A 16521-nucleotide genomic window follows, 5' to 3' on the forward strand; every position below is an offset into this window, starting at 1 on the left:
CTAGGAGGGGTTTTACAATTTTGCGGTGTGTCTGTTGGCAAAGTGTATTCCCCGCTTTGGCAGTTTCATGAACTTTGGAAAAGGTTCACCAGGGCAAAACAGGTGTAACGGCTAAACTCCTCGTTACATCTGATACATTTTTTAACGTTAACGCACACCGTAACGACGGTTTTGACTTACTTGTTAGTGTAAACCAGCTTTTGAACGTTTGTATTCGAATTCGTGCTTTTGTAACGTTTTGTGTACTGTGTGTTTGTGTTCAGACATGGGTGAATGTTGTGTATGTTCGGTAAGTATGGGGCTTTCTTCTCTAAAACTCCTAATTTGTTTTTACTTTTGGGACGGGCCGGGTGCTTAGGGTTACGGTAAATTATGTTGCAACGATACTTATACAAACAACTTTGGGAAAAGTCCGTCTTCCTTTACGTTTTTATGAACTCATTAACGTCATTTATTCTATATTATTTATGATATATATTAATTTAATCAGCAATATTTTATTATTTAGATTAGATTAAAATTATTTGATATAATTAAAAGTACAGTTGCGAACAGGAAACGAGCAGGAGTTATATTTTTATCAAGTGCATCTTAGGGTTCCGGGGTGGTAAATACCAGGTGGAAAATAATGTGGCAAATAGTGGTAAAAACCGGCCTGGCCAAAAATGTATTTAGTGGAAAAAAGTGGCCAATATATTTTTTACTTTTATTAAGATTTCAATATTGATGTTTTTGCGTTTTGGGCTATAAAATACAAATATCTATACATAGTTGCCAGAATTTGGGTTGGTCCAAAAGTTAATTATTGATAACTTAGATTTTCAACTTATTCTATTCTCAAAAGGCATATTTTCCTTATTAGATATTATTAGCCACTATTTTCCAGTATTTTCCACTGGCCTGGACAAAAATCCAAAAAGGTGGCTTTTCAGGAACACCGATCTTTTACATCTGAGCCAATGACTGCCACGTCTTCTAATTGCAATTAATAATATCATCGACATAACATGGAGGAATAACAGGAGAAGTTTAAATTTGTCACGCTATTTAGAACAGTACGACAGCCAGGTGACGCTAGCATCTCCTTTCAAAAAAACTCCGGTTAGTTCTCCATGGAAAACTTCCGCGGAGAGGTATATTTTGGGTTTCTAACTTGTTGGACATTTGCGATAAAATTCTTTTGTTTTTTTGAAAAATATATAAATTTCTGGATCCGCGTTGGATCCAGCGGGATTGATGTCGGTCCAGCAAAAATCCAGCTGGATTGAAAACCCTGCTGGATTGCAATCCCTAACCGTAACGTTTTTCGTTCCCGGATTTTACCTACCATTTCCATTCGCGATTCAAAGTATCGTGACCAGAAGAAATTAAAAATTTTATATATCATATATTTTGTAACTGAAAATAAGAAACAAATCTTATTGGAATGTAACCGTGGTGAATGGTAAAGAACCGTTCCATGCAGCTTTTCAAGCAAGTCTGATCTGGTCTTTCCAGCGTGGGCAGCGTGGGCTTTTATCTCTTGGATAGCTACAGCAAGTAACATAACATTAACAACAACGAAACACTTGTTTGAAGACTTTTTTAAATAATTTTGATAAATTAAATTTTACGTTGCTATACGTTTTTGGTTTTTAAGTAAAAATATTCCTTCTTCATTCACTGTTTAAAGAAAGTTAAATAGATTCAGACGCAAAAAAATTATGAGCCGTTTCCTCGTGTGTGGTATACACTCAAGCCAGAAATAAAAATCGTCATTACGAAAAATACGCTTAACGCGTAATTAACAACTAATAAATTAGTTCTTTCATTTTCTGAAATGATTAAAGCAAATAAAATTGAAGTAATACTTCTTAAAAAGCAGAATCTCCATCTCTCTATTCTGCTTCCATATCGGTACCTTTCTCGTGGATATATATTTCATACTTTTGAAAATACGTTACTGTTATCCCACTAAAAGTAAGATATAGTCTCGGTTGAACTCTTTCGTTTTTGAAATATACATGGTAAAAATAATTTGCAGGTGTAGCCAACAACTCCCTATGTACTATTACCGTTAACCTCAACAAGTTTTTATGGTAGGGGAAACTGAAAAGCTCGGGGAAAAACCTATTTATTGCTCAAAATCGTTTTATAAAAATATGAGGAGCCTATTAAATACCATCACGTCAGATTGTTTGATTCAAATGTAAAATAAAAACATTTTTAATCAAATTATATTTAAGATAAAAATGTTAATTTTATTATTAACATTTCATTTAAGATAAAAATGTTAGATTATTTATTCAAATCTAATTTAAGATAAAAACGTTCGTTTTTTTATTGAAATCTAATTTAAGATAAAAACGTTCGATTTTTTTATTCAAATATCATACAAGATAAAACATTTACTACCTTAATTAACAAATTACTATTTTAGAAGTGGGGTGGCAGAGTGGTTAGCACTTTCGCCTCGCAGCAAGAGGAGCCGGGTTCGATCCCAGCTTGTGGCACTGGGTGAAAACTCGGAACAACTCCTTCTGCGTTGAGTTTGCAAGTTCTCTCCCCACTGGTTAAGGGGTTTTCCCCCGAGTTCTTCGGTTTCCCCTTCCATAAAAACTTGTCGAGGTTAACGGTAATAGTTAGTGTAGGGAGCTGTTGGCTCGATCTCGTGGCATGCAGGGCTTTCCACCACCCTCCTACGCATTGTAACCCGGCCACCTGAATTTATGGCTTCAGAAGTCGCTTGATGACTTAGGCCTAAGGTGGTGCCTTGGGTATTAGCCTAGCTGATTATTATTATTATTATTATTATTATTTATTAAATTACTTCCTAATGTTCGAAAAAAAACTGCTGCCGGTTTAATTATTATTTAATCAAACTTCCTAGTATTATCCAATTAAATGCGTGTTTAACAAATTTTCGGTGCTTCAGTCCATAAGTGTGTAGATTTAGTGAGCTTATCGCCTTGCGCTTATAAATATCAAAAAAATTACAGTAATTATTAGAAAATGAATAACGGTAAAACAATATTCAAAAAATGTAATATCTCATCAACCCACATTTCGGACGTCACCAAAATAAATTGAAAAAATTTAGTAAAAAGAAACTGCCTTCTAAAAATATTTTTTAAACAAATTTAAAAAAAACTGTAGACACTTATATAATAATGAAAACGTGATAGCCTCCAGCCAATTCTATCTAATCGAAGTAAAGAAAGTCTGAAACAAAACCCTGTCATTAATCGCGCTAAATTAAGAAATAAAATGGAGTGTTTCGGTCTGCCGGAGGAGGATACTAAGGAGAAAGTGATAACACGCCGCATTAGTGGGTATTTTCGAGGCTAATACTGGTGCGAATCGGTTAATAGGGTGCTCCAATGAGTGAACTAATACTACGCTCGGAAGATAACGGATGTCGAACGATTAACCTTCCACGTTTAAGGAAGGAGAGTAGGGGCCCCTTTGAGAACTTAACCCATTTCGTCGGAAAGGAATTACTATCGAAAGCTTCTCAAATGTGGATACAAAAATAGCAGCGGATTCACGGTATAAAATAAAGTTTCGCGGATCGAAAATTATCATTCTCGAACTAGCTCAGCTGGAGTAAAGAAGAAAATGAATATCGATGTAAATTCTCGTATTTTCTGGTCGTGTCTCTCTTACCACGATTTAACGTTCGCCTTTATATCATTACAGATTCTGTTAATCCTTTGCTTGGCCACGATGGCGTCGGCAACGTTTAATACCGGAGGTAATTGTATGAATTTGGTGGCGTTTTTTAATGGTCTAAGTCGACGGACTCTTGCAGGTGGTTACGGAGGCGTAAGTGGAGGAGACGGTTTTAAATCCGATCTCGGTGGATTAAGACAAAGAGATAGCCGACGTTTGCAACTGGGTAGTGGTCAAATAATCGAAGGGCAGTCTGTCCATATTCAAAGGGTTCCGGTTCCAGTACCCGTTACCGTTGAACGTCGCGTACCAGTAGCTGTTCCGAGGCCATACGTTGTACACGTCCCTCGGCCCTATCCAGTTCATATTACTAAGCGTGTACCGGTTCCAGTCACTAGAACCGTCGGGGTCCCAGTTACGGTATATCAGCCCATCATTATCAGAGAAAATACAAATGGCGCGGGAAACATGGGTGAAGGCTTAAGAGGAGGACTTGGTGAAGGAAATTTAGCTAATGGAAAAAGTAGCGGAAGTGAATCTTCTCGAGATTTTGGAGGTGGAAAAAGTATCGGAAGTAGGTCATACGTAGCTCTTGAGCGAGGTGCAAGTGGCTTGGGAGGTAAAAGTGTAGGCTGGGAATCTACTATGAATCATTATAGTGGTCAAGCAAACTACGGCCAAAGTATCGGAGGTGGTAGACTAGCCCTTGAAGGTGGTAATAGCGGAAAAAGTAACGGAGGTGGTCGTAGTCAAAGTGACGTAGGAGGTAAAAGCATAGGCTGGGAATCTTTTCTTAACCTTAATGGTGGCCAAGCAAACTACGGCAAAAGTATCGGAGTTGATGGTGGATTAGCCCTTGGAGGTGGTAATAGCGGAAATAGTAACGGAGGTGGTCGTAGTCAAAGTGAAGTAGGAGGTAAAAGCATAGGCTGGGAATCTTTTCTGAACCTTAATGGTGGCCAAGCAAACTACGGCAAAAGTATAGGAGGTGGTCAAAGTGCTTTTGGTGGCATGGGAGGTCATCTCAATGGTGGAAAAAGTATTGGTGAGGTATCTTCTTCAAGCCGTAATGGTGCGAGAGGGGGTGCAGGAGACTATATTGGAAGTCGAAAAAGTATTGGAGGTGAATCATTTTGGCTACTTGGTGGCCTAAACAGTGGGAAAAGTATTGGTAGCTTTACAAATGAAAGATATCAAAGAATCAACGGGGGTGGTCAAGGTGACGTTGGCCGTGGTTTAGGAAATGGAAAAAGTATTGGTGGTGGATCCCTGGAACAAGGTGCTGGCCACGTAGGAGAAAAAAGCGTAAATTCTCAAGAGAGTTCCGGAGAACGTCAGGGACAGAAAGACGCCAAGCGTGGCTTGGAACAAATAGAAAATATCCAATTCCAATCAGCTCTCCTCTTGGAAGGTATTCGATCCTATCTTGGAAACGGGAAACACACTGCGAGCGGCTCTAACCAAAACGATGAAGGAGGCCGTCATGGTGCAGGTGACATGGGTAGCCAACAAAGAGATCGTAGTGGAAAAGGTATGGGAATGGAATGAATCCGGAAGAAAAACTATCAATTACTACTGTTACACAAATAAATTTAAAAACGTGTTACGTAACAGTCAAAATTCAGTTTTTCTCCCAATAAATATGCCAAAAGCGACTTCTTATTCAATAAAAAATCATTGTTTTCAGGCTTGCAGTTAGACAGCTTTGGTCTCGAGGGTATTGAAGTTGATCAGGCTGGCAACGCGGGAAAAAGTATTGGTGGACAAGACAGCGATATTGGTAGCTTTGAGATCGGATCCTTTTTAGCTCAAGGAGACTGTCCTAGTAGTGCAGAAGGCAATCGTGGCAGTGATGGCAAGTCTTCCGTGAGCCATGAACGTGGTCAAGGCAATCGAGATCTCCTCGATGCGCATTTCGGTATTGGAGATGAAAGTATCGAATATGGTGGACCTCTATTTTTTGAAAGCGATGAAGGGGGCCAGGGTCCAATATTTGGAAATGGCAAAGGTAACGATAATAGAATGGAAGGTGGCCGGGCTCAGAATGGAGGTATTTTGGAGGGTTCCAGAGGCAATCAAGGAACTGAAAAAGGTGGTATCGGAGACAAAATGGGCTCCAGTTTGGGCGGTTATGGTGGATACGAAGGTATAACCATTTTAATGGAACATGTAGGCATTTATTAAATATGTTTCCTTCTCTTACAGGTATTGAATTAGGTGCTGACTCATCAATCGGGCAAGGATGGTGGTAGTCGATGAACCACTTCCTAGCCTAGATCACCCAAAGACCTTTCCAAAATAATTGTATAAAATGTAAATAGTAGTATTTCAAATATAATTTGATTTGTAATAACTGTTGTATAAATATTTGTTTAGTTTTTAATCATTGCGTCTCGAAAGTGAATTATGTTGTTCAATGTAATATATCTCATTACCTCTTTGGCTCTTACAAATGAAAACCCAAATCAATTGAACTATGTAAATACTTTTAAATAAATTTCATAACCTTTGAAAATTTCACCTTTCTTTTAAAAAACTGTCACGAAGAAACGATTGAATATGGAAGGGGGAGCCACAACGAGATCTCAAACCACCTGATAAAACTGGCCAGGGTAGCTACTGTGTTTGAAGGTTTATAGGTTTTTTGGTTTTATTATGGTTGGAGTGTTAAATAAGGTTTTGTATGTTGAAGGCCAGGTATAAAGATGACAAGGGGAGCAAAGTTATAGCTAGGAGCCACTAACACAGCACCCCACACCGTGGCTGCGTTCAATAACTCTCGCCGGTGACACCGGTTAGTAATCGCTGCCACCGGTTTTTTACTGTACGCGTTTTCGAGTTTCCGGTGGTCTCTTACCGATTGCTCACCGAGGGCATCGACTTTTCGAGCAGGTGTTTTGGATTATTTACGTCACTGGCGCGGGCAATTGCTCATTTTCACAATGAATTCCGCAGAAGTTTGTGCGCTTGTTAATGTTGCTCCTGTTTATAGTAATGTTTTAAATATATAATTGCTGTGAATGACGAGGACGAGGGGTAAGACACTCTGCGAACTCGGTGTACATTGCCGTACCTTTGACAGTGCTAAATGGAACTCGCGAGCTCTAGAAAATATGTACCTTTAACAGTGCTAAATGCACGAACTCGGTGTACAGATTATCTGAGACTGTCTTACCCCTCGGACGAGGATATCATTGGAATTCATGGAGGTATGTGGTTTGTAATTGGTTTTTAATGGATGTAGGTGAACATAAAATTTATGGCGTTTTTCTTTGGGCTGCTCTCTCTGCTCCCGGAGTGCTCCGAAAGTCCTTGCGTGTCCCATTGGGCTTTCGAGAGCAGATCCCGCAGAGATTTGCGTTTCCCATTGGGACGTTGCTCCGCGAGAGAGTGGTTGATTTCTTGCTCTCTGTTGATCCGAGATAAATGACGGATCAACGGATACGGAGCAAGTTTTGTGGAAAATGGCGGCGGTCAGGGAAGAAAATTTACAAAATATTTTTTTATTATTAGAATCTTCATCATCAAGTTCAGAGGAGGAAGATTTTTTGGAACATATTATTTTTAAGGATAAACCAGAACATCCGAAAATTGAGGGATTTATTGAAAATGTAGTACATCGATTTTCAAATGAAGAAGTACATACATTTTTTACTACCTCTACTAGCCTGTAGACTAATAAGATAAAATTATAGTTTAGGGATAATTTTCGATTAACCCGTGAAATGTGCTATTCCCTCGTCGCGGAATTTGAAGCTTCCGAGTTCTTTCCAAACATTAAAGGACATGGTGGCCGTAGTGCTATTTCTGCTGAAAATCACATTTTGTCTTTTTTGTGGTAGGTAATTACATACTGAATTTATTGGGTCTACATTGTTTCAGAAATGTTATTAAATTGTTGATTTAGGTTTGCTGGAAACAAATGTGTTATCCGAGATGTTTCAAACAGATTTGGAATTAGTAAAGGTTGTTTTCAAAGGCAGCTCGATAGGGTTATGAATTTTCTTGTGGCTTGCGTGCCAAAACACATAAAGTTTCCCTCTACTCAGGAAGAGAAAGAGGAAGTGGCATCTGATTTTGAACAAGTTCACTACTTGAATGTATAGAGAAGTTTTTAATTTCTGCCCTTGTACAATAGGGTTCGGGTTTTCCAGGAGTGCTTGGGTGTATTGATGGTACGTTTATTGAAATACGTACACCCACGCATAAAATAAGATCAACATATGTGAATAGGCATGATAAGCCTTCTTTAACTATGCAAGGAATCTGTGATTCCAACCGCAGGTTCTTAGATGTTTTTACAGGGGTGCCTAGTAGGATACACGACTGTCGCGTTTTAAGTCTCTCTTTTATCAATAATGATTTGCCTAATATTTGTGGACAAAATTATCATATTCTTGGTGATGCTGCGTACTCACTACGAGAGTGGCTTTTAACTCCTTTTCGCGACTATGGAAATTTAACTGAGAAGCAAACAAAATACAACAAAATCTTTTGCGGGGTACGTGTTCTAATAGAAAACATCTTTGGAATACTGAAACAAAGATTTCGACAATTAATCAGGCTTGACTTTCACCATGTTGATAAAATGTCAAAATTTATTTTATCGTGCTGTGTATTGCATAATTTGTGCATTGACTCAAACGATATCTGGGATGAAGATTTGGAAGATTTTTTGTCACCCGATGAGGCCAATGACGAAGCACTACAGGAAAATATAGGGAATGCACGCGCACAAGCATTGAGGAGGCTTGGTGAATTAAAAAGAAATGAACTATGTGATAGATTTTTTCAGTGAATCTGTAACAACGTCATGTAAGCGAACTTATTTTAATACATTAAAGTTTAACTTTATAACTACAATACTTTTTAAAACTCCGAAACTGTATATTTTTTAAACAATATAAATGAATATATTATATTTTAAGTTTTACTTTGCTCAAAAATTACCATATATGTGGTTTATTTCTATAACCCCTATTTACACAAAAAACTCTATTCCCTAAACACTTATATTATAATTGTCATTTTTCTCTAACTGAAAGAAACCGTTCCAAAAGCTCCATTATTTCCTCATGTCTTCTTTCACATCCTTCTTCTTTAGCCTCTTGGATCTTTTTTCATTTTCAACAGGCCGTTTATCACAAATAACCACTTCGTTAACACCACGCATAACTTCTGGCTGGACACTGTCATCTATAGCTGAAATTCTGTTTATTTCATCTTCGTACTCAACATCCTTTCTTGTTGAACCAGAGGTTCTATTGTTTGAAGTGGTCTCTTTTTTGCGTTTCAATACAGTCTTGTAGCGAGTTTCACTCTGTTTTCCGCTTCTTTTCTCACCCAAGATGGCAAAAATGTCCTCTGCTATTTTGGACCACATAGCCTTTTTATTTTTGAATGGCTTCTTTGGACCAACTTGTTGTAAATATTGTTCATATTTGTCAAACATAAGCTTTGTATCAGGTTTTCCCCACTCCAGTTCTAATTAAAGAAAACCAGCAATAATTTGTTTTGTATTAAAACTTGGTTTTCTACTTTATCTCAATAATATTACCTTTTTCATTCGAAGTAGCATAATCTTCATTAAAACCATCAGTCGCAACATGTGTTGATGTGTCCGATTTATGAGAATCCTGATTATGAGCCATTAAAAAATCTTTGTTTCCATCTATTTCATTTAAGTTGATAGCTGCAGCCTGGGTTACCATTTCTGGTTTTTCTGACATTAGTGGCTTAGCGACAAGAGCCTGAGGTTGAATAGGTATTAGGATCCCGGAGTTAATAAGGAATTCCTCTTTTAACGTCACCACTGAAGGCTCACCTTAAAATAATTTTACTTACATTACAACCAATAACAATCATTTTTGAATACACAATAAAAACTTACCATTCATTAAAACGTTACAAAAGTATGATCCATTTGGATGTTTTATTTTTTCGCCATTTCCATTAACTAGAAATGCTTTAAAAATCACCTTTTGACTCATTATTACAGCGTTCTAGGCCTAATAAAACGCGTCTGAATTCTATACAAGATATTTGGAGAATATTGGGACAAGCGCGCCAAAAATACTGATTCGAAAAAAGTTACGTTTATCATTGGAAAAGTACTCTCGTCCGCTCTCTTAAGGATCGATGACGTCACACGTCAATATTTTTTGATCCGAAAGGGAGTTGAGAGCGGTTTCGGAGCAACCCAAAGAAAAACGTCATTAGTATTACTGATTTTATTGTATAAAATACTAAGCCTTGGCATTATTTGTGGAGTATGCATGATAAAATTAATTGTGTTATATAAGAATATTTTAACAATTGAAATACTAATTATCTAGATCCAAATTTTGCGAGTTATTGATTGGATAACGCTTTGCAGTTCGGGATAAGCCTCGAATTCCCTGATTGTATAAATGGTAGTACAAATGATGCAACAACAAAAGATTGCACACCAGAAAGTATATTACCATATTATATCAACCTTCTTTTTTTTAGAATTTTTGTTAGTATCCATATCGTTCAGGAGGTTTCACGACTCGTTCATGGGTTGAGCGGATGGGAGGTAGTGAGTTGTTGCGGTGTGTCGAGGAGATGGGGGAATGGTAGTGTTCCTTGTCAGTAGTGGACATGGTGGGTTGACAGGTACTGTAGAGGACGCAGTTCGTGGAGAGTTCCCCGGCATAATCGCATCTGGTTGGAGTTTTCTGTGAAAAGTGGTAGGATAGAGGGAGTTGCCTGGAAGAACTGCTGGCATAAATTGAGTCGTGTTTGCAAGCGGAATTTGAGATTTGGAGGGTGTTGCAAGTGCGCTCCTTGTTACAGGATGACTAGAGTGTGATAACATCCTTGTTTGTGCCGAGTATTGAACATTGGTTGTGACGTTATGCGTATTCTTGGAGTGAATGCGATGAGGGCCTGGAAATGGTTGGGGGATTTCTGGCGATCTGTGTTGTTGGTACAGTTCAGTGGGTAGTGGTTGAGTTAGTGAAGTGTCGTGATTGGGCGATGACGATGGGTGGAGTTGAAGATGGTAGCGCGTGTGCTGGAAGGTTTTACCAGTGAAGGTTTCTATGAGATAGAAGTGTGGTTGTTTAGTGAAGGCGGTGATTGTTGCCGGTAGCCACGTTCAGTGAGCCGCCTAAAAGAAAACTTCTTGACCAGCCTGAAGAGTTTGCGGGGTTAGATGTCGCTGGGCTAGATCGTTCTGGACCATTTCGGTTTGGCTATTTTTTAACGCTTGGTCGATGTGTGTGGTCGGAGAGATGCGTAAGTCGTTACAAACGGAGTCTGAATACGACGTCCCATGAGCATTTCTGACGGGGATAGTAGTTGTCGGGTAGGCGCAAGGGCGTATTTAATTGGGAGTTGAACCCCCAACCCCCCCCCCGAAATGCTGATGACGGGGAGGGGGCTGCAAAATAAAAGTCAGTGAAACTCCGTCACCACCCCCCCCCCGGTTGAAATTTTCCCTCAAAACCCCCCCTGAAATAAAATCCTGGATACGCCCTTGGGTAGGCGTGGCACGGTGCTCCATAAGAACACGCTGTATGTCGCAGCCTTCTTGACTGGCCTTTATCAACATGTGTTTTATGGTCTGTACCGTGCGTTCGGTGTGGGTAGTGTAGACTCGAGGTCATATGTTCGACACCCCCTTGTGGAAGAAGTTGGTGAAACTTTTGTATTGCTCGATGGCGGGCGAAGGTAGGGTTTAAGAACTTTATGACTGCGGGTGCATCGGTTGTTGATAACTGCGCAGCCTCAATGTATTTGGAGTAATTGTCGACAATAAGTATCAGGTTCTGTCGTTTCATATGGAATAGGTCAGTACCGACCGTTTCCCATGGAAGGGTCGGGGGGGGGGTGTAGATGAATTGGAATGGGAGGTTGCTATCCCACTAAAAAAAATATGTATACGGGTGTTACGGACAAGAGTACCAAAACTTTTATAATGTGTTCTATGGGTCAATACGAGTTGAAAATGTCAAATGAACTATGGTCCTAAAATGTACCGTTTAGGAGATACAAGCTTTCAAAATTTTACCTAAAAAACACCGAAATTCACGCAAATGTGAAATAGTTATTATGCCTTGATCACAATTGTTGTCTTAAAATGATCGGTTGTTTTTTAGAGATAAAGTGATAAAAGGATCGCCGAATATCAAAAGATCGTTACAATATCGTCCGGAAGTATGCACCTCCAGATTGTGAATTTACGAAGAAGCTTTAAAAACCAGACTCATAATAATTTTCGACGTTTAACTGTAACCTAGTCGTGTTTGATAGTAAAAAAACCAGCAGCACATAATTAATGGTATGTTTTTATTTATCAAAACAGAACAATTATTGACATTGTTACACGCACCGTTCACATTATTTACAAGAGTTGTTCGAAATGCCCACCTTGAACTCTAATGCACAAACGACAAAGTCGTACAAATGATTGACGAACGTTTTCCCAGATGTCTGGTGTGTTTCGAATTGTCTCACATGCATCGATAATACGCTGGCGCAAGTCGTCGACATCTCGGACCTCTGTTTTATAAACTACGTCTGTCAGATGTCCGCAAAGATAGAAGTCACAAGCGTTCAAATCGGGAGATCGTGCTGGCCATGGAATAGTTCCTCCTCGTCCTATCCACCTTAAAGGAAATGTCGCATCGAGGTGGTCTCTGACGGCATGGCTGAAATGTGCTGGTGCCCCATCGTGAAAGAACCACATCCGCTGTCTAGTCGCTAACGGAACATCTTCCAGAAGCTCTGGTAGGGCTCGTTGCAGAAATTCCAGGTACGACTCTCCATTCAATCTTGACGGAAGGAAATAGGGTCCCACTAAGTTGTCTCCAACAATGCCACACCAGACGTTTAGGAAATGTCGCATCGAGGTGGTATCTCACGGCACGGCTGAAATGTGGTGGTGCCCCATCGTGCAAGAACCACATCCGCTGTCTAGTCCGGTGTCGAAGTAAGTACATTTCCGAATTAACACGTCGTTTAATACCGAAAATTGCAACATCACTAGAGCATCTATTACGATTAAACGTGTTGATTAAAAAATAATTTGTAGATGTATTCACAAAACCCTCTTTCTTGGCGTAGCTTTGACTGTACGAATTTTCCACCTCTGCCCCTTCCATCCCACTGATAACCCTTCCGAGTTATATCTGGCTTCAAGTACTGCGAATTTTTTGCTCTTGCAATTTTCGGTATAAAACGACGTGTTAATTTGGAAATGTACTTACTTCGACACCAGACTATCGATAATAATGGCGCATTTTACCAACGCGGAATACGCCGACATGCACTTGATGTACCGACGAGCCGAAGGAAGAGGAGATGAAGCCCGACGATTGTACCAAGAAACTTTCCCTAACAGAAGACTACCTAATAGACGAACCTTCGAAAGTGTGGACCGGCGTTTACGAGAAACTGGTCTACTTCAACCCTCTCGAGAAGGAGTGCAAGACGTTCCACTCGACGTAGAAGAACAGGTAATTATTTGAAATCTCTGTTTGCGCGATGTAGTTTATAACAGTGTTTTCATTGAAAAAACCATCTGGAATGTTTCAGGTACTGACAATTTTCGATGATGACCACAGCACAAGTACCCGTCAAGCTGGACGACAGCTGGGTGTAAATCACGTGATGGTCTGGAGAATTCTTCATGGTCATCGTTATCACCCTTACCACTTACAGAGTGCAAGAAGATCCGCAGTTCCCAATTGTCATATTAGCATGCGATGAGGCCAATTTCTCGCGAGATGGTATTCTCAACTTACACAATACCCATCAGTGGAGCCAAAACCACCTTCACGGAACTGTGGTCGCAGCTCACCAAGAAAGATTCAGCCTAAACGTCTGGTGTGGCATTGTTGGAGACAACTTAGTGGGACCCTATTTCCTTCCGTCAAGATTGAATGGAGAGTCGTACCTCTAATTTCTGCAACGAGCCCTACCAGAGCTTCTGGAAGATGTTCCGTTAGCGACTAGACAGCGGATGTGGTTCTTTCACGATGGGGCACCACCACATTTCAGCCATGCCGTCAGAGACCACCTCGATGCGACATTTCCTTTAAGGTGGATAGGACGAGGAGGAACTATTCCATGGCCAGCACGATCTCCCGATTTGAACACTTGTGACTTCTATCTTTGGGGACATCTGAAAGACGTAGTTTATAAAACAGAGGTCCGAGATATCGACGACTTGCGCCAGCGTATTATCGATGCATGTGAGACAATTCGAAACACACCAGACATCTGGGAAAACGTTCGTCAATCATTTGTACGACTTTGTCGTTTGTGCATTAGAGTTCAAGGTGGGCATTTCGAACAACTATTGTATATAATGTGAACGGTGCGTGTAACAATGTCAATAATTGTTCTGTTTTGATAAATAAAAACATACCATTAATTATGTGCTGCTAGTTTTTGTACTATCAAACACGAATAGGTTACAGTTAAACGTCGAAAATTATTACAAGTCTGGTTTTTAAAGCTTCTTCGTAAATTCACAATTTGGAGGTGCATACTTCCGGACGATATTGTAACGATCTTTTGATATTCGGCGATCCTTTTATCACTTTATCTCTAAAAAACAACCGATCATTTTAAGACAACAATTGTGATCAAGGCATAATAAGAATTTCACATTTGCGTGAATTTCGGTGTTTTTTAGGTAAAAGTTTGAAAGCTTGTATCTCCTAAATGGTACATTTTAGGACCATGGTTCATAAGACATTTTCAACTCGTATTGACCCATAGAACACATTAGAAAAGTTTCGGTACTCTTATCCGTAACACCCTGTATATATGTCGTTTTTGAAATTTACATGGTAAAATTAATTTGCAGGTGTAGCCAACATCTCCCTACACTAACTATCACCGATAAGCTCAACAAGTTTTATGGGAGGGGAAAGCGAAAAGCTCGGTTATAAACCTATTTACTGCTCAAAATTGTTTTATAAATTTATGAGGAGTCTATTAAATACCATCACGTCAGATTGTTTGATTCAAATTCCATGTAAAATAAAAACATTCAATTTTTAATCAAATTATATTTAAGATAAAAATGTTAATTTTATTATTAACATTTGATTTAAGATAAAAATGTTAATTTTATTATTAACATTTGATTTAAGATAAAAATGTTAATTTTATTATTAACATTTGATTTAAGATAAAAATGTTAATTTTATTATTAACATTTGATTTAAGATAAAAATGTTAATTTTATTATTAACATTTGATTTAAGTAAAAAATGTTAGATTATTTATTCAACTACCTTAATTAACAAATTACTATTTTAAATTACTTCCTAATATTCGATAAAAAATGCTGCCGGTTTAATTATTATTTAATCAAACTTCCTAGAATTATCCAATTAAATACGTGTTTAACAAATTTTCGGTGCTTCAGTCCATTTAAGAAAAAAAAACATAAGTGTGTAGATTAAGTGAGCTTATCGCCTTGCGCTTATAAATATCAAAACAATTAGGGTAATTATTAGAAAATGAATAACGGTAAAAAAATATTCACCAAATGTCATATCTCATCAACCCACATTTTGGACGTCACCAAATTAAATTGAAAAAAATTGAGTAAAAAGAAACTGCTTTCTAAAAATATTTTTAAACAAATTTTAAAGAAACTGTTGAAAACGTGATAGCCTCCAGCCAATTCTATCTAATCGAAGTAAAGAAAGTCTGAAACAAAACCCTGTCATTAATCGCGCTAAATTAAGAAATAAAATGGAGTGTTTCGGTCTGCCGGAGGAGGATACTAAGGAGAAAGTGATAACACGCCGCATTAGTGGGTATTTTCGAGGCTAATACTGGTGCGAATCGGTTAATAGGGTGCTCCAATAAGTGAACTAATACTACGCTCGGAAGATAACGGATGTCGAACGATTAACCTTCCACGTTTAAGGAAGGAGAGTGGGGGCCCCTTTGAGAACTTAACCCATTTCGTCGGAAAGGAATTACTATCGAAAGCTTCTCAAATGTGGATACAAAAATAGCAGCGGATTCACGGTATAAAATAAAGTTTCGCGGATCGAAAATTATCATTCTCGAACTAGCTCAGCTGGAGTAAAGAAGAAAATGAATATCGATGTAAATTCTCGTATTTTCTGGTCGTGTCTCTCTTACCACGATTTAACGTTCGCCTTTATATCATTACAGATTCTGTTAATCCTTTGCTTGGCCACGATGGCGTCGGCAACGTTTAATACCGGAGGTAATTGTATGAATTTGGTGGCGTTTTTTAATGGTCTAAGTCGACGGACTCTTGCAGGTGGTTACGGAGGCATAGGTGGAGGAGACGGTGGTAAATCCGATCTCGGTGGATTAAGACAAGGAGATAGCCGACGTTTGCAGCTGGGTAGTGGTCAAATAATCGAAGGGCAGTCTGTCCATATTCAACGGGTTCCGGTTCCAGTACCCGTTACCGTTGAACGTCGCGTACCAGTAGCTGTTCCGAGGCCATACGTTGTACACGTCCCTCGGCCCTATCCAGTTCATATTACTAAGCGTGTACCGGTTCCAGTCACTAGAACCGTCGGGGTCCCAGTTACGGTATATCAGCCCATCATTATTAGAGAAAATACAAATGGCGCGGGAAACATGGGTGAAGGCTTAAGAGTGGAGGAAATTTAGCTAATGGAAAAAGTAGTGGAAGTGAATCTTCTCGAGATTTTGGAGGTGAAAAAAGTATCGGAAGTAGGTCATACGTAGCTCTTGAGCGAGGTGCGAGTGGCTTGGGAGGTAAAAGTGTAGGCTGGGAATCTACTATGAATCATTATAGTGGTCAAGCAAACTACGGCCAAAGTATCGGAGGTGGTAGACCAGCCCTTGAAGGTGGTAATAGCGGAAAAAGTA

The 16521-nt window shown here is 39.1% G+C and overlaps 2 protein-coding genes and 1 long non-coding RNA gene across 3 annotated transcripts; all 3 read left to right on the forward strand.

Moving 5' to 3' along the window:
- Positions 1-3353: 3353 nt before the first annotated feature.
- On the forward strand, positions 3354-5663 carry LOC149951619 (uncharacterized). The gene is made up of 5 exons (XM_090169093.1): positions 3354-3609; positions 3679-3733; positions 3791-5182; positions 5339-5584; positions 5635-5663. The coding sequence occupies exons 1-5, from the start codon at positions 3598-3600 to the stop codon at positions 5661-5663; spliced, it is 1734 nt and encodes a 577-aa protein (XP_090025219.1). The 5' UTR covers positions 3354-3597.
- LOC149951620 (uncharacterized) lies at positions 5641-6131 on the forward strand. Its single transcript, XR_016480030.1, has 2 exons — positions 5641-5797; positions 5857-6131. It is a non-coding gene; the product is annotated as an uncharacterized LOC149951620 (long non-coding RNA).
- Positions 6132-15306: 9175 nt separating this feature from the next.
- On the forward strand, positions 15307-16299 carry LOC149951621 (uncharacterized). The gene is made up of 3 exons (XM_090169096.1): positions 15307-15756; positions 15826-15880; positions 15938-16299. The coding sequence occupies exons 1-3, from the start codon at positions 15745-15747 to the stop codon at positions 16297-16299; spliced, it is 429 nt and encodes a 142-aa protein (XP_090025222.1). The 5' UTR covers positions 15307-15744.
- The last annotated feature ends 222 nt before the right edge of the window (positions 16300-16521 follow it).

The sequence above is a fragment of the Leiobunum rupestre genome, chromosome 3 (genome assembly GCF_980474605.1).
Source record: "Leiobunum rupestre chromosome 3, qqLeiRupe1.1.hap1, whole genome shotgun sequence".
Lineage (NCBI taxonomy): Eukaryota > Metazoa > Arthropoda > Arachnida > Opiliones > Sclerosomatidae > Leiobunum > Leiobunum rupestre.